The 22345-nt window shown below is 35.5% G+C and overlaps 1 protein-coding gene across 3 annotated transcripts in view; it reads right to left on the bottom strand.

Annotated features, from left to right (window-relative positions):
• The window catches only part of ARK2N (arkadia (RNF111) N-terminal like PKA signaling regulator 2N), a 68346-nt gene that overhangs the window by 30804 nt on the left and 15197 nt on the right, over positions 1–22345 (bottom strand). For all 3 annotated transcript variants that reach the window (XM_053912499.2, XM_053912500.2, XM_053912498.2), the window contains exon 2: positions 12889–13672. In XM_053912499.2, coding sequence (XP_053768474.1) covers positions 12889–13603 — 715 coding nt within the window. In that variant the 5' untranslated portion in view covers positions 13604–13672. The remainder of the gene's footprint in view (positions 1–12888; positions 13673–22345) is intronic.

The following is a 22345-nucleotide window of genomic DNA, read 5'->3' as shown; positions in this document are numbered from 1 at the left end:
AGGTTGCAAGAAGTTTTTTTCCAGTATTAGCACTTTATAAGACGACAAGAGTCCAACAGGATACACTCCTTACCCTTCTTAAAATTCCAGAAAAATTAAGGGAATTCAACAGAAATTAAGGGAAGACCACTAAGCACTTCTAAAACAACATCTACATAAAACATCACTGGATGGGTGGGTCAGTTGGTTGGATCATCATCTCGTGTTGCAGGTTCAATCCCTGGTCAGGGCACACATGTAGGTGGGGGGTTCAATCCTCAGTTGGGGTGCATATAGGATACAATCGATTGATGTTTCTCTCTATCCTCCTTCCTCTCTCTCTAAAATTAATAAATATATTCTCAGGTGAGGATTAAAAAAATATTTTTTTCAATGCCACCACACAATACGAAAGTAATCCCCACCTCACAGTATTAATAAGTACTTATAATCCTAGGGATACAGACTTTGTCTCAGTGAAGAATTCAATAATCCCCAACAGCAGTCATGTAAAAAAAAAGTTTTAAAACTGCTTCAAATACTTGATGCTTCTTTAAATGCCCTTATGTTTCTGTATTATTACAGAAATAAATATTTTTGAAAGAGGAATTTTTAAATTGTGCAATCTGGAAGAGGTGTACTTTCTTTAAGCACAACTCATAAAAACATTTTTTTTTCAAAATAATACTTAAGACAGCAACACATTTTCAAGGCCCTATGAGCAAATGAAAATCAAAATAAAATTTGTATATATGTTCCTGCTACATTGTTAAACTCTCCAAACCAAAAAATATCAAGTTGTACTTTAAATTTCAACATTTTAGCATATATTCTAGATAAGTCAATGTATTCTGGTGTTCCACTTCTTTTTACAAAAATCTTTCCACAAAATATTTATCCAAAATTATGTAGAAAGATTTCCCAAAATTACTAGTGTTTAACACCTTCTAAATACTCAAAATGTTACTCATACCTTGAATATCCATTTCTAAAATCTGTGTTTGAACCCTTGTGTACTGCTAATAGGAATGTAAATTGGTACAGCCACCGTGGAAATAGTATGGAGGTTCCTCAAAAAATTAAAAATAGACTACCAAGTGACCCAGCAATTCCACTTCTAGGTATATAACCCAGGAAAACAAAAGCACTAACTAGAAAAGACATATAACCCCATGTTCACTGCAGCATTTACAATAGCCAAGATATGAAAATGATGTTGTCCATCAATGGACCCATGTATAAATAAAATGCAGTGTTACATATATATAAACAACTATTATTCAATCATAAAAAAGAATGAATTCTTGCCATTTGCAGCAACATGGATGAATCTTGAGGGCATTATGCTAAGACACACAAAGAAAAATGCCGTATGATCGTACTTATATGTGAAATCTAAGGAACAAATTAAAACCAAAACCAAGTTCATAGACTGGTAGTTGCCAGAGGCAGGGGGCAGGGGCCAGGGGGTAAGCTGAGGGGGAGAGGGGAAGGGGGGAAGTGTATGAGTGAAGGGAGTCAAAGGTATAAAGCTCCAGTTATAACCTAAATCAGTCATGGGGATATAGTGGACAGCATGGTGACTACAGCTAACAACACTGTCCTGTAAATCTGAACCTGGCTAAAAGAGTAAACCTTAAACGTTCTCACCACACAAACAAATTCTGTGACTCTGTATGACAGATGTTACTTATACTTATTGTGATAAATGTGCAATATATACAAATACTGAATCATTATGTTGTATACCTTAAAATAATGGTATATGTCAATTTTACCTCAATAAAAGTAAAATATAGCCTTTGATAATTCCATTCCATTGTAATTTTTCATTTTTATCTTAATGGGGAAAAAAAGCCTCTACACCTCTCACTCAATTATCTAATAACAAAAATTAGAACATATCCACTCAATACTAGGAATAATCTGTCTATACATTATTCTTTTAAAATGAATTCATATGTTCTATTTTAAAAATAAAAAAGCATTTTAGAACATACTTAATACATCAACTATTAAATCATAAAACAAAAAAGAAACCTGTTAATTGCTTGATGCACTTTACACATTAATAGAAAAGTAGTCACGTAAACATGATGAAATTAAATGTTTTCTTTTGTCTAAAATTCCATGTCTAATAAAATCTGTGACCTCAGGAAAAAGTTGAAGAGGGAACAAACTTCCCTGAAAATATCTCAACTTCAAGTAAAGATTATGAATTAGTTAAAATCTGGTCAGTCATCCAAAACCAATATGCTCTTCCCATTGATATAAAACTTAATTTAAAAAAATTATTAGCTGAAGTAGTTTACAAGTGTTGCACTATCATTTCAGAGAAAAATCCATTAGTTATAAAAAAAACCTCCTATTTTATGGTGAAAATTCATACTAACATGTTATGCAAGGGTTCAGTGTACTAAAAAATTTATTTTAGGCTGCATTGGTGTTCAAAACCTTACACTTGTCAAATTTTATTTTATAAAGATTTAATTAATTTATTTTTAGAGAAAGGGGGAGGAAAGAAGAGGGAGAGAAACATTGACCGGCAACTGGGGACTGAACCCGCAACCCACACGTGTGCCCTGACTGGGAATCTAACAGGCGACCTTTCACTTTGTGGGACAACGCCCAACCGAGCCACACAGGTCAGGGTTTTGCCAAATTTTACATAAAGGAAATCTGACAGTTATTACACAATAAAGAAGAAACTTTCTAGTCTTTTTCATCAATTCATACATATGTCCTTAAATGAAAACTGAGCACATTCACAAGCCTTCCCCAAAGTTAACTCCCAATTCTCATACACCAAGTTCTAAAAAGAAAACACCAAATCTCAATTATTTTTCAGTTCAAAACTAGAAAAAGAAATAAATGACTCAGTCTATTAGTTAATTTATGAATTGCAAATATCTGAATTAAAACTGAATAAAAAAGTGGTGACCATTTTTCTGAGTAAAGTTACTGATAAATTAACTCTTGATTGTTTATATATGAAACTCCAAATATTACCTATCCTTCTTCTTATAAAACACGAATTATATTTTTCCAAAGTTGCAACTTCATTAAATTTTAAAATAACCATTTTTATACTGAGAAATGATTGTTATAAATCTGAAGGGAAAGACTAATAAAATTTTATTGAAAGTAAATCCAGTAGAAAGCACAATTTTTAAAAAATCAGTTAGTATTAGCAAAATAACCTACTCCTATTGAAAAATTTCATCCTATTTTAGCTGTTTCTCACAATATTCCCAGCAGTGGAGAAAAGGTAAAATATTATTTCCCAATCCTAGGCTACACATACAAATATATATCATGTTGCAAGACTTTCTTTCAATCCTGTGGTATTTTCTTCCTTTTGACACACTCCATGGGCCCTTGAACATACCAAAGGCCATTTACTTTCAGTCTGTGGAATGAAAACAAAATTAAATTGGTAGTACATTAGCTAATACACTTAGTCACTAGTAACTTGAAAACTCACTCAATATATACCCTTAATAGAGTGACCGTGTCAATCTGTCTCCTCTAGAGGGTACCCTTTACATCAGGGTACCAATTTCACTGGATGATATCTGCCAGACTATTGCCTCAGGCACTGACCTTTAAATTAACACTCAAGATAAAAATTCATCTGTGTAGCAACAGAAAATACTACTTTTCTCATGCACAATACCAAATGCCAGTCTAATCTGCTTTCCCTGCAGTATCTTGCACAGTAGGTACAAGGTATATATTTGCTCAAAAATTATTTCATTCTTCCTGCATACAAATGCAACTTAATATTATAATTTATTAAAGACTAGAAACAAACTAGTTCATTAAATGATACATGGAAGAACAATATAAAAACATTCATGCAGTAGATTCATTCATAATCTTCAGAGTGGAATTAATTCCAACATTGGAATCAGAAGCGAGTCAACAGTGTAGAAAATAAATGCTAAGAGGAATCAATCATTTACCTATTTGGTAAAATTCCCTATATCTTATTTATATTTTTAGCATGAAAAAGCATAAAGTGAGGATCATTGCTATTATCATATAAATATGGTTCTATGTTTCAACCATATTTGTCAAACTCTGCTTTGTTTTGAATATCTAATTGTTTAAAAAGAAACTTTACTATTATAACTTTTGAAACATCACCAAAAGAAACTTACAGTGGGCAAAAGCATATTCTTTCTTACATATCCAAAAAACAGGTAGTTAACACAATTAATTTTGTGATAGATTCAAGGGTTGTTTTTAAATACTCCCATTTTCAGCAAAGTTAACTGAAAAACTGTTACAAGTCTTCAGGAATTCTAATGTACTGTCAACATTTGGGAAAGTCACATAAGAATCAAAGGGCTGCTGTGGCAGTTCTTGGGAGCCAGGCACCTGCATGTGAGCACCTGATGGGCTGAGAGGGGAGGGCTTTGGCCAACTAGCTCCATTTTTAAGTTCCCTGGGTTCCAGGAGCAGTCTGTTGTTCTTTTCGCCAGTGTCAAGGTGAGTTAACTTTTCCATCCACATGCAGAACTTCTCCTGTGTCTGCCTCTCCACCTTGGAAAAACAGCTGATGGCCTCTTCTAGGAAACACTGCCTATGCAGTTCTTATTACACAAAGCACCCCTGTCAAGTAATCCTGGAGTTTCCCTGGGCTCCTTCAGATCCCACAGCACGACTGAAGTCAGCTCTAAAAATATTGAGGCCATTTGATAAAACGTCATTAATCCGGAACACTGCATTTTTAATAAAACATGCTTATTCAGGCAAACAGCATAAGCATTACTAAGAACAGCCATATAAATAAGAGTATTGATGACCTGGCTGGTATGGCTCAGTAGACTGCTGGCTCAATGCCAGCCTCTGAACCAAAAGGTCGCTACTTAGATTCCTGGTCAGGGCACATCCCTGGGTTGCAGGCCAGGTCCCAGTTGGGGGCATATGAGAGGCAACCTGCCAATATGTCTCTCACACATCGATATTTCTCTCCTCTCTTTCTTCCTCCCTTCCCCCTCTCTAAAAATAAAAGCTTTAAATAAATAAATAAATATCATTGATAAGCAGCACTTAATTAACCAAACAAAAGTCATTCCAAGAAAAATAAAACAACACTACCATTTCTCATAGCTTCAATGTATCTGGCTAGGAACATGTATTCTGTAACTGTACAACTAATACTAATTTGTAATAGTGGTTTTCAACCTGGGCTAAACACATGAAAACTAGGAGTGGTTTAACAAATACTAAAACCTAGCTAGGGCTCCAAGGCATTGTAGGTTGGTTTTCCTTTGTTTTGTTTTAAGCTCCCCAGATGATTTGAATGTACAGCCTTGGTTGAGAACCACTATATCCTTGAATATTTTTATTGCTTTGACTTTAAAATTCTAGAAGTCATTTTGGTAGCTGGCCTATAATTAATCGGTATACAATAATTCTCAGCTGCAGCTGACAGTCTTATCAAATGTTCTTGTTTTAAGTTTAAAAAAATTGCCTCTGATGCCCTGGCTGGTGTGGCTCAGTGGATTGAGCACTAGCCTGCAAACGGAAAGGTTGCTAGTTCGATTCCCAGTCAGGGCACATGCCTGGGTTACATGACAGGTCCCCAGTTGGGGGTGTTCAAGAGGCAACCGATCAATGTCTCTCTCGCACATTGACATTTCTCTCCCTCTCCTTCTCCCTCCCTTCCCCTCTCTATAGAAATAAATAAATAAAAATCTTAAAAAAAAGAAAAAAGAATTGCTTCGGAGTCAGGTTTTTACAAACTCTAGTCTGTGCAAGGTGTTACAAGGTATACCTCGGGGTAAAAACAGTGTTTTGTGGTTAAGTTTGAGGTATGCTACAAATCATATCTTCCCCTTCTAATGGCTGAGTTGCCTTACAGTAAAGAAACCTGTTTCCACATGATGCAGCACTTCCCAAATGTGTGCACTAATTCTAGTAGAATAGTGATTTCATAGGCTTTCAATTTAGGAGATGCTCCTGCATACATACTGTTTTATTCTTGCTAGGCCAGATCATCTTTGATTTGGGTCTCTAAAAAAAACTATACTAAACTCTTCATTTCTTCAGGGAGCTACTAAAAATGTTACCTACTCAGACCACTTGACTACACTATCTAAAATGGCTTTTCCACCCCATTTCTAGTCAATCTTTATCTATAATAGCCTGCTTTATTATCCATAGTACACATATTCCTACCGATAGCATGACAAATTCATTTATTGTGTCTCCTCAAAAAAAAAAAATTAAGTTCAATGAGGGCAGGGACTTTATTTACATTCACAACTGCATTCCCAATGCTGCACAGGAGATGCTCAAATATCTGCTGAATAAATGAATGACTGATGGACTCAATCAATCTTGGCCTTATACCATCTACCTATATCGTGAAATCTTATAAAGAACAGCCCTATGAAATGCTCTATTGTAATTAACCCCAGATATTTCTGAAAATACAGTTCACTTTATCTCACAGTGGCTTTTTATGAAGGTGCAAAAGAAAAATTTACCACTTCTCCGTATTTTTTTACTGACTTGAGAAGAGAAGCATCGACTTCTTGTTCCACTTTTGTTATGCATTCATTGGTTGATTCTTGTATGTTCTCTGACCGAGTATCAAACCCTCAACCTTGGCGTATTGGGACAATGCTCTAACTGAGCTACTCAGCCAGCATCCCAGTTCTTGGTATTAAATGTTTCTCTTAGACAACGAGAACTGTTTAATCCATCATGCCACCTCTCTTCAATGCCTAAAAAGCTATGGGACAAATTTTTAGACCCATTCTCCCAGCTAATAAAAATCTTAAGTTTATTATCAACCTTCCCAATTAACTTTATATTTCCTTTTCCCCTGATTATTCCATCCCCTTTCTTCATATTTAAAAAAAAAAAATCTTGTTTATACATAAACTTTCTCAAGAAGGACACACCTTTCCCCAGAGCGTAGTTTATTTAACTTATGGAAAAACTAAGTAGAATTTAAAGAATATCAAGCTTTCTTTAAGCAGTTTATTCCCATTTGAAATGCTGGGTAAACTTAATTGTATAGGACAGGAAATCATATAGCTACTTGGATCTGTTACAGATTTTGGTATTACTTAAATACTTATGCTGGACAAGATGTAGCCTCATAAAAATGACTACCAGCAATAAACACTGATACTTCCAGATCTTAAAAAGAGATCAAATACACATTTGTCAAAACTCACTGAATGCATACCAAGAGTGCACCCTAATACAAACTATGGACTCTAAGTGACAATGACATGTCAATGTAGGTTCATTAACTGCAACAAATGTATGACTCTGGTAAGGGAAGCTGATAGTGGGGGAGGTTGTGCATGTGTCGAGGCAGAAGTATATGTGAAATCTTTGTACCATCTGCTCAATTTTACTGTGAACCTAAAACTACTCTAAAAATTAAGTCTATTAAAAAAAAAAAACAAGGACCATATTCTCACCTTAAACACGTATTTTCTTTTATTAATACTAAGATATATCCTACTTTGAGAAAAAAATTTACATCGAAAGCAAAGCTTATGCTTTTGCATATAAAAGTTAATATAGGCACTCACTCTAGGAAATAAGGTAGGAAAAGCAGGCCAAAAACAATAATTTGGTGCTTTAACATTAAAGATTGCCAAAGGATAGCCACCAGTAAGATATCAAAAGATTCTAACTTTAAGGTAACATTATCCAGACATTGTAGCATAGAGAAAACCACATTTAAACCATGCATGCTTTTAAAATTATCACTTAAATGGAGTAAAAGGGCTTATGCTTGTTAACTAATACAGAGCTATGCTGTGGTTTTTATAATTAAGATTTTTTAAAACTAGACTCCACTGTTCAGAATTTGATACCCACTAACAGTAACAAAACTTAACTGAACCACACTACCAGCTTCACAACTGATGTTTAGCTATGACTTAAAATATTACCGTTCAACTGAGTTCTCAGCCCTGGCTGCTATCATCACTGGGGGAACTTGAAAAATGCTGATGCCTTTATGCTAAATGAAATAAGTCAGACAGAAAAGACAAATACTGTATAATTTCACTTACATGTGGAACTTAAAAAAACTAAACTCATAGAAATAGAGCAGATTGGTGGTTGGGGAAGGGGAAATGAAGGTAGTCAAAGGGTATAAACTTCCAATTATAAGACAGTAAGTTCTACAGATGTAATATACAGCATGGTGACAGTTAAGAGTATTTACTGTATTGTATATCTGATAGTTGCTATGAGAGCAGAACTTACAAGTTCTCAATACACTCAAAACCGTAACTACATGAAGTGATGGGTGTATTAAATGACCTTGCTGTGATAGTCATTTCACAAGATAAACGTTTGTCCAATAGTCATGTTATATACTTAAACTTACATAATGTTATATATGTTGAGTATATTGCAAAAAAGCTGGGGGAAAAATGCTGATACCTGGATCAGACCCAGAGATTCTGATTTAACTGGACTGGAGTAGGGCCCAGGCATCCTGTTTTTAGTGCTCCCCAAGTGATTCTAATATATAGCCAGACTGAAAACCGCATGGATTTTACCTGCCTCATTTGCATTTACTAAGATGAAAATAGGCAGTTATCATCTGATTACTCCATCTCAGTGTTTTGTTACCCATGTATTTAGTGAGTCTCCTAAATAGCTACTAAAATACACCCAGATTATAAAAGGCTTAAAGTGGGGATGTGGGGCTTTTAGCTACTTCATATTCAATCTAGGAAAAAGGTCATGGTATTCCCAGTGTGGGTTTGTGGTCTTATCTTCTACCACGAGTCCCCACTGCTTAAATTAGCATCAAATTTTTTCCAAGTAATACAATTCCCAACAGGTTAAGAACGCTCACAAACCATAAAAACAAATGTGGCAGGAGGAAAACGTGCAAAGAACATGAATAGACTGTTTACCAAAAGAATACAAATGGCCAAACATGATTTTTCAATTTCACTAGTGATCAAAGAAATGCAAAGCAATTTTTAAAAAACACCTCAATAGCAAGAATGTAATGCAAAAAATACTTAAGCTCCTAGATGAAATAAACAATATATTCTTAAAAAGCAGTTTGGCAGTATGTGTCAAGACCCTTAAAGTGTTCATATCCTTTTTAATAACAGCAAAAACTAAAAACAGACCAAAGAACCAACGTTAGGGAAAATTTCTTAGTTAGCTAAATTATTTTTTTAAATACATTTTAAAGATAATATTGTGTTTCGGTTAAAAGTTCAAAATGCAATTAAGAGAGAAAGCAAAACAGAAGTACATAAACATAATATGATAAATGTTATATATTACGGAAAACAACATACTCAATGTTAACAAAGAAGGATTATGAATGATTTTAATATTCTATTTCACATTTTTCTATTTTAAATTTTCTACAAAGGATTTACTACTTCAAATTTTTTATTTTTAAATTTCCAAGCAAGAGTTAATTCATCAAGCCTAACTCTTAACCTCAGAAAACCTGTGAGGTAAGATGATAGATTATCAGGACGTATTTCAGTGCATAAATGTGTATGGTGAGTAATAGAAGGGGAGAACCTGGCTTCAATGCAGCTAACCTGTTCTGGCTGGCTACAGTTTCAGAATCCAGGTGATCTCAGACAGCTGTTCTTAACAGCTTCCCTGACATTCTCCAACATAGATCAATTAGATTTTCTAAATGCAAACCAGCCAAGGCAACTGAACCTTATCTACCAAGGTGGGTACATTTTTAGGATCTCAGTCTGAGTAGGCATTTATATGGTGACTACTGAACCACACAAAAGCAGGTCATTTTAGCCAAGACAACATGAAGTGACCCTAAGGTTTTACTTTAGGGTAAATATTTATGAAAAACAACAGTTATTGAAAAAACTTTTCCCCACTACCCTGTACACTGATGTACATAAGTTAGTCTGTTCAGAGAATTCCTTGAACTGAATGATGTCTGATGTCCATTATTCACATTCACTGAAATCAAAATTTCCTGCAAGAGCAGACTTTACAAAATCTAGTCTCAATTTAAAGTGATTTTACAGGGAGAAAACTCCACCCCCAAGAAAAAAATGTTCTGCTCGTAAAACTGCCAAGTGATTAACAGTATAAAAAGATCATCTATAAAAATAAATGAGACATTTGATAAAAGTCTTGAACACTCAAGACCACCACCTACAGAGTATTTTTATACTAATATTCACTACAAGATACTCTGTTTTTGTTCCAAATCCCCCCAGTGAAAGAACTGCCAGATTATCTTGGTATGGTATCTCCAAAGAGATTCCTAAAACAGTAATATATTTTTTAAAACTTTAAGAAGAGAATGACCTAGTGTGCACACTAAGCTGCCTGCTAGTTAACTGTGAACTAAAGAAAAGTCTTTATAAACACCTGTTGCCTAGATAGCAAACTCAATTATTAAGTAGTATCATGCATTATATAAGCCTGCATCATTACTTATTTTCACTCTTTAAAAAAATCACATTAATTGTTGAATTATTTGGCCTAAGAGAACATTTAGCATAATTCCTTCAACATTTAAGCTGCTGCCAAACAAAAGCTTCTAAATAAAGCATTTCCGGAATTATTAAATTATTGTAATTACCTTGATGAAACATTATAGCAAGAATCTCAGTTTTTACTTTTCCTCTTGGTTTCTATTCTATGTAAAAAGCTGGATTCAAATTTCAACATCCCAGATATTCTGTTAGGCACATCCAGTTTAAGGTTCACCTGAATGTCTATGTTGTTGCACTCAGATCAGTTCCTAATTTGTCCCAGCTGTACAAGTTATACAACTTTCTACTGCCCTTGCTATGAGGTTGAGTGTATCCCTTCTCCACAGTCATGTGACTCAGGAAACTGAGGTATAAATTTTTTATATCGAAAAAATGCACAATGTCACAATTTTTCTGGGATAACAATATGGACAGTTGAAATGAACTTCCTGGTATTTAAAGGTAGGCTGTTCCATCTTCACTGCTTTGCATAATTCTAGGAAAGACCAGTCTTATGTGTGTTATGTAAACAGCACCTCCTGAAACGGCAGGGCACAGCCTAGGTAGTCTTATACAGCAACCCTGCACCCCACCTACCATCTGATTCTCCATGATTACCTTAGAAAACTTCACATATTTTCAAAAGCCACTAACTTACTAAATGGTGTGAACAACAGAAACTAAGTTATAGATCCAGATAATTTACTTTGAGGTTTTTGTTAGTATACAATTGAGGATAGACAAGAAACAAATCAATGGCATTTTAGTTTTAAAAACTGGTCAAGGTAATCAAATAGCAAAGAGATTTGAAAAATATGAACAAAGCGCACCTAACCTGTGTAAGCCAAACAGGCAGAATGCCCATGAAGACATTTCTCATGCTACCTCTACAATGGAGTCTATCATCATAGAGAATTTTGTTCACCCACCTTCTTCTCTCTTCACATAAAAAGGCAAAGTATTGAGGTGGTTACATAGAAATTTGTTTAGTGAGTGAAATTAAGCACTGTATCAAGAGATGCATAATGATATTAATAGATTAGAACAGAACATAATAATGCATGAGCAATTTTTACAAGGATTAAAAGCTTTCTTAAAAATGTTAAATGTAAAACTGAAAATACACCTAGAACCTGCCTAGAACAACCTCAAAGTCTGCTTCTCTCATGCATTCAACAGATGGGCTTCAATTAAATACCCTCCCCATTAATTTTAACACAAGGAACTACCATAGGAATTCAGTAGATATTGAAACAGTAAGCAGTCTAATGTAAAACTCTATTTAACATACCATACCGGTGAGATTTTTATTATAATTTAAAGAGCTATAAAGTGCTTTAAAACTAATCATTCTTGTTATTGAGTTTATAAGTTTGGTCAGCTATAGGTTTAATTAACCAATATTTTGTTTTTCAAATATTCTTTGTATTTAAATGATATGTTGTCTTCATGTGTAGAAACAAAAAAACCTTTCAGTAAACTAGAAGGAATAACAGTGTCACCCATAAAACTTTGAAAACCAAAACTTCCCCCTTTGATGTAGTAATAACAATGTTGTTGTGATGTTAAGTGCCATGTAGTTTACAGAATGTTCCTAATCATAAGTCTCCTCAATAATGAGATTTCACCAATTAAGAAGCATTCAGACCTCATCTTCCTTTCACTACGAAATCTCAAGACTGCCTTTGTAGTACACAGTACCAGATGTGATAATATAAAAAAAGCAGGTATGTCAAACATGTAATAAATTAGAGCCTTATACCAGTGAGAGCTGGAACAAGCAGATTTCTATCAATCAAACTTTTTAAAGATTTAGGGAGTAAGGGGGAAATTTTGCAAAAAACAAAACATTATTTTCAATGCAAGTGACAACTTAGAATAGAAAAATGTGCAAAAAGGATAACTAGCTTATTATGCACTGAATGAGAAAAACCACATTAACTACTTTTTTAGGAGAAATAGTTATCAGAAATCTTTAAGGAAAGATAGGACATGTTATTTCAGACACCATAAGCTCAAGTGCAGTGGCTATATAATAAAGCAAGGTGCCTATTCCTGAGGATAATGTACTTAGTAATAATGCTGAGCAGTAATTATTAAATCTAAACAGCGCTAAAAAGGCAATAATGGGAGTTCAGGTAATGTGTTACAGAGAGAGAGAGACGTGAGAAATTTCATTACTTAAAAATAATCTTGTCCCTATCATTAACCATTTAAATATTTTCTTTTTCGCTAATGTGCTAAAGTGCACTGGAAACCTCAGAACAGGTTTTTTGAATTGGCCACGTCTTGTAATACACTGCAGTCTTCAAATTTACACAGAGCTGCAGGTCTCCTGGACTTTTTCAAGTGTCACTCATCTAACTGAGCCTGACAGCTGAGAAATGCCATCAGGTGCTCTACAGTCAGTTTAAAAAACATCCTCTACCTGGTATCTCTGCAGTGATTGTCTTGCTGCTCCCTGAAACCTCTTCATCATCATCGGATGAGCTCGTGCTTGAGTCACAAGTCAGGTCACTATCACTGGTACTACTGTCCTGCAACAGGTTATATTTCTTACGCGCAGCAGCCTCCCGTTTCTGCCTCAGTAGCCTGATTCTCTCCTTGTGCTTTTGGCTCCGGTGACCTTTAACCTTGGCAACTCGGCCATTCTGTTTATCGCTGGATTGCCGATTTTTCTTGGCAGCCATAGTAGATGTTTCACTTTCAGATCGAGACCGCCGAGACTTGCGCCCAACTGTGGCACCAGACACTCCAGAAGGGTCTCCTTCTACAGTTGTTTCTGTCTGGGAGGGTTCATTCTCTTCTGCAGAAGACAATGTATCTGAATCAGCCAGGTGACCACTAGAGGAAGGGGAAAGCATGCAGTGATTAGAGGAGTCACTCTCATAAACTCGGCCAGCTGTCGGCTTGTCACTCTCTGTGGATGCTAACTGAGACTCAGAAGAGTCCCTTCTCAGTTCCATCAACAAGCAGGGCATTGAAGATAGAACTGCAGCATCCACTACACCATCTTTCTGAACTTGAGATTCCAGTTCTACAGATCCATCTTCCTCCTTAGCTGTCTCTTGTTTGGATGTTTTTGGTGGGACTTCGGACTCAATGAGTTCTTCGACTTTTCCCACTGCCTCCTCCATCTTCATTTCAGATGTTTGAGTTAATCATGGAGCAGGGTCTAGGAAACTATGTCAAAGATGCAACAGCAAAGCAACCTGGACAAAGACACACAAAATCAATAAACAGAAATGGCAAATTACTTTATTAACACAACATGCCTTACCTTTCAAAGTGGCTAGCAAAAGTTATCATATGAGCCTTTAAAATAGATGTATCTTCACATACTCATCAAGAGTCAAATTCAAAGAACTTAGTACTATCCAAATACTAGCATACACAGCTACCAAAAATGGCACAATATTAATTCTCTATTCCTGAACTTGTAGGCCAGCAAGCAACCAAATAAGGATTTTCAATTTTAAAACTTCATTTTGTGTGTTTACAAAAGGGATCCTCAAAATTCTGGTATAGTTTATTATGTACATTTTGACTTTAATATAAATGAAAAAGAATGCTTAAAAACTAATCTAGAGAACAAGTTAGCCGAAATGATTACTTTTATACTCAAATCCTCAAAGAAAGGCGAGAAGGGAGTTACGGTGGGGTGGCATCAAACATATACTTATGTTTAAAGAAAAAAACCTTAAACTAGTTACATTTGCCAAATGCACAACCAAAGTAATTACATACATCAAAACTGTCTGCCATTCCTCTCAATAAGAATTGCTCCAGAGGGCATTAGGGTGACAGGCCTGACTCTGCTGCTTCCTCAGTAGTCCTAGTTCCCAAAGACCTCTCTCATCATGCTGAATATGAGTCTAGTGTTTAAGCATGTTTCATTTCATAAACACCACCCACTAATACAGATCAACTACTCTGTAAACCCAGAAAACCTAATGCACTCTATTCTAAGAATGAGTTAAGGGGTTTGTGAGAAAACACCCTACACACATTTTCCACCTTATATGCTAACTTTAGAACCTAACACCCCTAGCCCATTGTGTGTGCCACAATTCCACTTAAACATGAAGAAACAGGACAAAATCTTTAACCACAAGAGCTGTGACCTATACAGTACAAACTTCATTAACTGATAGTTTTTAAGAGGATAATAAGAATGTGCAAAGCAAGTAAACACCTCACCCTATGTATGTGACGTTAAAGAAGGCAATTATCATGATGTCCCCCCCATAGGTCACACACACAAATATTAAGCTAGATGGTATGCTAGTCAAGTGAAATAAGATGTCTCCACCACTTCACTCCAAGTTAATTGATAGTTAAATATATGGTAGACAGCAAGTACAAAATACCTGGAAAATCCTTTTTTTAATCTAACATGCCAAGCCTACTTTTTGCTTAGCATAAACACAAATTTTCTATATACTTGTTTTCTGCTTTTCTATATACTTGTTTTTTGCTTTTCATGGCCCACTTCTCAGCTGCTGATAAAACAGACATTTGGATGAAGTTTCCTTAACACATTCATGAAAACCACAACATTCATAGCCACTAGAAACATTTATTAATTTTAAACAATCCCACCCTGGCCCGTATGGCTCAGCTGGGCATCATCCCACACAGCAAAAGGTCACGGGTTCGATCCCCAGTCGGGACACATGCAAGAGGCAACCGATCAACGTTTTTTCTCTCTCTCTTTCTCCCTCCCTTTGCCTCTCTCTATAAATAAATAAATAAATTTTAAAATAAATAAAACAATCCCATGTGTAGCCTATTTCATAAGTATATCTGCATCATTACTAATTTTTAAATTAAATGAAAATAAGCATAAATGTTATTCCTAACACCATTACAAAAGGAATGTTACATCATTGAAAGCCAACAGAGGGAGTAAAGGTTAAACCAACAAACTGCCAGTGTCATAAATAAAGCATGCTGGCAACACAAACAGGAAATAAAATATTTGCAGACATTAAAATACCCCTAGGTATGAGGAATAAACCAAAGTCTTCTAACTAAATCAAAATGAGAGTTGATTCTTCTGTAGAGAATGAAGTTATATATTCTGGAATAAAGCTTTTTCTTAGAGTTGAAATATCTGAGAAATATACCTATATGAAATTAATGTCAGCCGTAAAGCACAAGAGTCAAAAGCCTCAAATGAACTCTTAAAAGCAGAAGGCACTGGACCTTTTTAAACTACATAATACAACATCGGGTTGAAAAGCAAATTTATTAAAATGACCGTAAAATTTTTGTTTCTTCTGTAAATAAATTGTGTAGGTAACAGAAGTAAATCTATTTTTCCTTTTAAGTAAACATGATAATATCAATGTCTTCCAATGACACACCAATCAAATTATTACCTTTCGTTTCCAGTTTCTTAAATTTAAGTGTTTATATAAAGATTTATAATGACTTATGCTGCCTAAAAAAAAAAAAAAACCAGTATTTCAGTCAAAACCACTTAAATATGTCCAAATCAATCATAAACACTGACACCAAACATTAATAGAACACAAATAATCAGCTTATTATGGTATGTCTTTACAATGTGGACACAAGGAATGAAGATTCTTTACACGCTAATATGGAGCAATTTTAAATATACAATGTTAAATGAATAAAAAAGGTACATTATATAGCATTTGTGCAAATAAAGAACAAAATTATGTGTAAGTCTGCCTGCAGATGCACAGATTCTCTGGGAAGATTCTTAAGAAAATGGTAACACCAGCTGCCTTGTCAACAAAAGAGAATAAATGAGGAACTAGGAATTAAAGACTTCTTACTGTATGTAGTGCTGTACCTCTTGACTCTTGTATCACGTGCAAGTATTCTCTACACAAAAATCCACTCTAACATAACAGTCTAGTGAAAAGTCTTCTGAAGAAAAGGGAGTTATGTTTCTGCTCATGACACCAACTACTATTTAGGTCAAATTTGGTCAGTGAATTCTACCAGAATTTCCCCATAGAGAATTTTGTTATAATTCATAAAACACAAGGGGAAAGGGTCACAGGAAGTAGGAATACAAGCTGTGACATAACTCCCTGCAATGGAATAAAAATAAAGTACCCTAAACACAGGGGGAAAATATGTCCTATGTACAGATTAGTCTTCCCAAAAAGCCACATTATTTACTGCATATATTGTTTTTGGCTGGGGTGTGTTTTTTTCTGGTACAGAGAATCAAAAGTAGTAGATGGCAGTTAAAAAAAAAAAAAAAAGAAAGAAATCAATGAAATTACTAAATGGGAGTTGCATCTTAAAAATGCGATTAAAAGGCTCTCAACCCTCTAAGTTTATAGTTTACAGAAAATTTACAATGAAACAGGATTAGAACAGCATTTTCCCCATGCTGTTCTTCCCTCCGATCTAAAAGCAATCCTCTTCTATATGTGTAATATATGATAGGACAGGACAGGACAGGATAATCATCCCCCTCTCATCTCCCAGAACCTTACATTAGGGATTATTCTTTGGTACTCATCCACATCTCACATTCAATTGGACATCCATCCATTCATTCATAGTTTATTCATTTTTTAAAATCCTTCTTCTGCCTACCATCCCAACCTCCCATCTCCCCCTCCAGGTACCACTCTTCTTTCAAAGCCAACCTTATTAAGAGAGTTGTCTAAACACCCTGCCTCTATTTCCTTACCTCTCCTCCCTCTCCAACCCATTCCCATGTGGTATCTGCTTCTATAAAACCAGTAGAACACTTCTTACCAGGGTCACTAAAGACCCCCATATCTCTAAATCCAACAGACACAGTTTGTCCTTCATCTTACTTAATGTCTAAGCAGCATTCTATGCTTAACTGCTACCTTCTCTCCTTAAACTAATGTCTTTGGCTCCCAGGCCTCCTATTCTTGCTGCTCCTTCTCTGCCCACTTTGTAGGCTTAATTTCCTCTACCAAATCTCAGCAGTTAGTCCTAGGGCTAGGTCCTTTACTCACCCACCCAAGTGACCTCTTCTACACCTACAGTTTCCAATACCATCTCTATATTAACAATTTTTGTTGCTCCATCTTCAGACCTTCTCTGAGCTCTAAACCAGTCCTCCCAAAGAGCCACCTAACATCTCCATTTAGATTTCACAAGGGCACCAAAATCTCTTCATGTCCAAAACCAAATCAGTCATCTGACCCCTTCTCTAGCTTCTCTACCTTAGTAAATAGCACCACTACTATCTCAATTGCTTTTGTCAAAAACCTAAGGGTTACCTTTAATAATGCCTGCTCCTTTAATCACTGCATCCCATCATTCACTAATTCCTAGCAATCCTACCTCCTTAAATTTCTAGCCTGTCCACTATTTTTCATCTTCATAGTCAGCCACTCTAAACACAGCCCTCCATCATTTATTCTTCAATGGAATGATTGACAATCATTTCCTGTTTCTCTGTATTCAATCTTGCTCCTACCAACCAACCTGTTCTCCATACAGCAGACAGAACAATATTGTCACAATGCAAATATAAGCAGCCCTCATATGTTTTTGTAAGAAAGCATTTTTTTAAATTATACATATGTAGAAAATATTTTTTTCAATGTCCTATAAATGATGAGATGAGAGGGATGACCAAGAAGAAAGTAGATAAAGGCCACTTGAGCTTCATCTGATGATTTCTCTCCCTTTTAAAAAGGATTATATGCAATAATTTTTAAAATCAGCTGTTAATTCTGGACAATTAAAACACACCATTTGTTTTTATCAATCCTCGTACTCGTTAAGAAATTAAGATGAGGACAGGCATCAGAGTTAAATCAAGGAAGGAAGCGGTCTGCTGCCCCTTCTGAGGAGACAGGGAAGTGGAAAGTATAAGGCTGAATGAGGGCCATGGGAAAATCTGGAGGGAGTTTGTTTCACGTCAGACCTCCTTCTTCATGAGCAAAGCTTAATATAAGGTGGAAAAAAGGCAGGTTTGGGAGTTGTGAAAAATGGAAAAGGGTTATAACATTGGTTACAGAACATGTGAGAGAGAAAGAAACAGAGTCAAAAAGAACAATTCAGCCACGGCTAGGTGGCTCAGTTGGTTGGAGCATCATCCCATACACCAAAAGATTGCAGGTTCGAGCCCCGGTTAGGGTGCACAGGGGAGGCAACCAATTGATATTTCTTTCTCATATCGATGTTTATCTCCCTCTCTTCCCCACCAAAATCAATAAACATATCCTTAGGAGAGGATTTGGGGGGGAGGACAATTCACAATACTCCATTTCCAAACTTCGTAAGGACCATTAACATAGACTTAAGGGAGCAAGGGGGAGAAATGTGATTGCTCTCCCCAGCTCAAAATCTCTACCCACATCTCTAGTTTCATCTAGGGCCACTCACACCCTACCTCTCTCCAGCTCCAGGGAATGTCAAATAAACAGTTTTTCACACTCATTTTGTGCCCGCCTTCTTGCTGCTACTCTTCACATATATCAGAATAAACTATTATTTCCTTAGGGTAGTCTTTGGTACTTAAAAGACTAGTAAAATCCCTATAATTAACATTGTATACACCCATTTTCTCACACAACACTTTGCATTACTGTAGTTGAGCAATTGTGTTATTGTTAAATATCCATCCCCTATACCTAAGGACATAACAAAGTTTTAAAGAAAAAGAGAAAATTATATAACCAATCCCCAACCCCAACTGATTTAACACAATGATCTTTAAAAAATTCTTATCAAGACAAAAAGTGTCATTCTAATTTAACATGGCTTAATAACAGACATAAAGGGAATCTGTGGGAGTTTTCTTCTAAGCAAGTTTATCAAGGAAGTAGACAGCAAGGTCATCAGTTAAGAGTGGTGTTGAGGCTGATTTGAGCACCAGGGGTGAAACAGCAGTGAGAAAGTGAAGGAACTAGAAGTATAGTATATGCTTTCCAGACAATACGGGCCCATTTTAAGGATGTAGTCATGAACTTAGAATGAGACTGATACCCATGGGTATGTTTCTCTCCTTACAAGTTCAGCTGTGTAATCCAAGGGCAAAGAAGGTAGAAATTGGATTTAACCAGAACTGTAGTTTTGCCAAACTAGTAGAACAAAGGAAGAAAGAAGCAAGGAAATGATTTTAATGACCACGTTAAGAAAGTAGAATGCAGTGAAAAATGTGGCAGGAACCATGGAGCAGACAACCCAGTGGACTCGGTACTAGAGAGAGTGAGCACAGAAGTCAGTAATCCAAGAGCACTGTGAATGAAACTGAGATGAGAGAAGGGTTGCAGTTATTGGTAACTGACAAGATCTAAAATAGTGTTACTCAAAGTGTTACTCTGACTGCAAAGAAAGAAGTGTAGAAATTAGAGTAAATGATTAGAAATTCACAATAATTTGGTATTGTCGTGACAACTAAACAGCACTTCAATTTCCTAGTAATTGACTTTGACTGTATTTTACCAAAAGAAAATCTACCAATGATGGATTAGAAATAAATATATACTGGTTTTCACAACAGATAGTTTGAGAAGCACTGGTTAAAGTGTAACTATGGAATTATATTACATTGGCTGAGGTCAGATGGAGAATAAATCATTATGGGAAAGTTTACAGAAAGAATGGGCAGTGTCAAAAGAATCACCTTCTGTATAATATGTGTATATTAAAGTCACCAAAAATTAAGGTAAGAGTAATATGGACAGAATGATACTAAGCAAGGAACAAAAACAGTCAATACAAAGGGGTCGGTCAGTGGTAAAAAGATGACAATAATATGTGGACAAATAGAAGAGAAAAATTATCTGAAAAGTGGCAATGAGGAACAAGGAAATAATTTACCTCTCTTTCTTCTGGCCAGGGGAGAAAGGGAGTGACTATCAACTAAGAATTCTAGATCCAACAAAACTACCACATTTTTCAGACTATAAGATGCCCCCCGCCCCAACAAATTTGGGAGGAAAATGGGGGGTGCATCTTATAGTCCGAAAGTGGCTTACCTGGCTTGCTGGGGGGGTGGCGGGACCAGCAGTAGAGTGGGGTTTTTTCCCCTATTTTCCTCCTCTAAAACCTAGGTGTGTCATAGTCTGAAAAATACGGTACTCTTTCAAAATGAAGGGGGGAAAAAAACAACAAAGACTAACAAATCTGATTGGTAGCAGACCTGATTTACAGGAAATTCTTTAAGCTGAAAGGAAATGACACCATACTGTGATTCAAATTCATAAAACAAATGCAGACAACAAAAAGTGGTAAATGTGTACATTAACATAAAAGACCCTACAATAATTTTTCCTTCTCTTACCTTTTTAAAAAAAAATGTAAGTCTGTACAAAGCAATAATTTAACACTGTATTGCTAGGTTTATAATACACATAGATGTTACATGTATTAAAATAATAGCATAAAAGGCAGGAGATTGAGCTTTCCCATACTGGAAGAATGTTTCTATATTTTATTAGAATTAAATAGTAATTAGAAGACTGTGATAACTAAAGATACAGATGCAATCCCTAAAGCAACCACTAAAAAAAACTCAAAAAGTATCATTTAACCACTCCCACTCCAAAGGTAGTAAAAAAGATACAGAGGAATAACAACAAAAAAAGAGACATTAGAAAAAGAGACATTAGAAAATAAATTATAAATCCAACCATATTAATAATTACATTAAATGTGAGTGGACTAAATACTCCAATCAAAAGGCAAAGATTGTCAGGCTGGATAAACAAAATTCAACTGTAGGCACTCTACGACATACCTTGGAACTCAAAGATATGCTAGGGTGACAGAAAATAATGGAAAAGATATCCTATGCAAAGAGCAACTACAGGAGAGCTGAAATGTCTGTTATCAACTTCAGACAATATTACTAGATAGAGGGACACTTCATAATGATACAAGGGTTAATATATCAACAAAATATAAAATTATACATGTATCATATACAAAAATATATGCACTTAACAGGCTTAGAATACATAAAAAAACAGAATGGAAAGGATAGAGATAATTCAACACTAATAGATTCAATTCCTCATTTTAAGCGGATAAAACTAGACAAAAAAATCAATAAGAATACAGAAGACTTTAACATTATCAACCAACTCAACCCATACAAATTATATATAGAACACTTCATTCCTTAGATGGTTACTGGCATACACAACCGGATACAAGGTAAGCTGTGGAGTGCAGCCCTGGCTAGTGACTCAGCTGGAGCATAGTCCTGTACACCAAAAGAATGAGGGTTCAAATCCCAGTCAGGGTACAGACTTAGGTTGCAGGTTTGATCCCCAGTTGGGGCACGTACAGGATACAATTGATCGGTGTTTCGCACATCAATGTTTCTCTCTTCCTTCCTCTCTCTCTAAAATCAATAAACACAGCCTCAGGTACGGATTTTAAAAATTTGCTAAGATGCGGACTACAGGAAGAGGAAAAAAGTAATCAACTTTAGTCTGAACTAGATAATGCTCATGGAAACAGAGGTCTCAAAGAAAAGGAATACAGAAATAAAAATTTGGGCATTATCAATATGAACAGGGATGGTAGCTGGATATAACAGTAAATCCAGGCAGTGAAAAAGCATAAAGTGAGCAAAAAATAGACTTTAATAGACTTTAAAGTTTAAAAAAAAAAAAAAAAAAGGCAAACCAGTTGCTTTATTCTCTAAACTGGTAAGAAATTATCTTGGAGGAAAAAGATATAAACATATCTACAAAGCATACACACAGAAGAAAGTCTTCCTCCTTGTAATATATTCTCAGATGTTTAACAACTTCCTATAGACTTAGAACAGAACTGTGAGAAAGGACCAAGATTAATGAGGTCTTATCTAAGACCAACCATACAGGAAACCCTCCTAAGGGTTTTGACATAGCAATGTATAAAATCATTAAGCAGTCAACATTGTAAAGGCT

Source organism: Desmodus rotundus, chromosome 10 (assembly GCF_022682495.2).
Source record: "Desmodus rotundus isolate HL8 chromosome 10, HLdesRot8A.1, whole genome shotgun sequence".
Classification (NCBI taxonomy): Eukaryota; Metazoa; Chordata; class Mammalia; order Chiroptera; family Phyllostomidae; genus Desmodus; species Desmodus rotundus.
The sequence above is the reverse complement of the archived record's forward strand: the minus strand, read 5'-3'. Positions and strand labels throughout refer to the sequence as shown.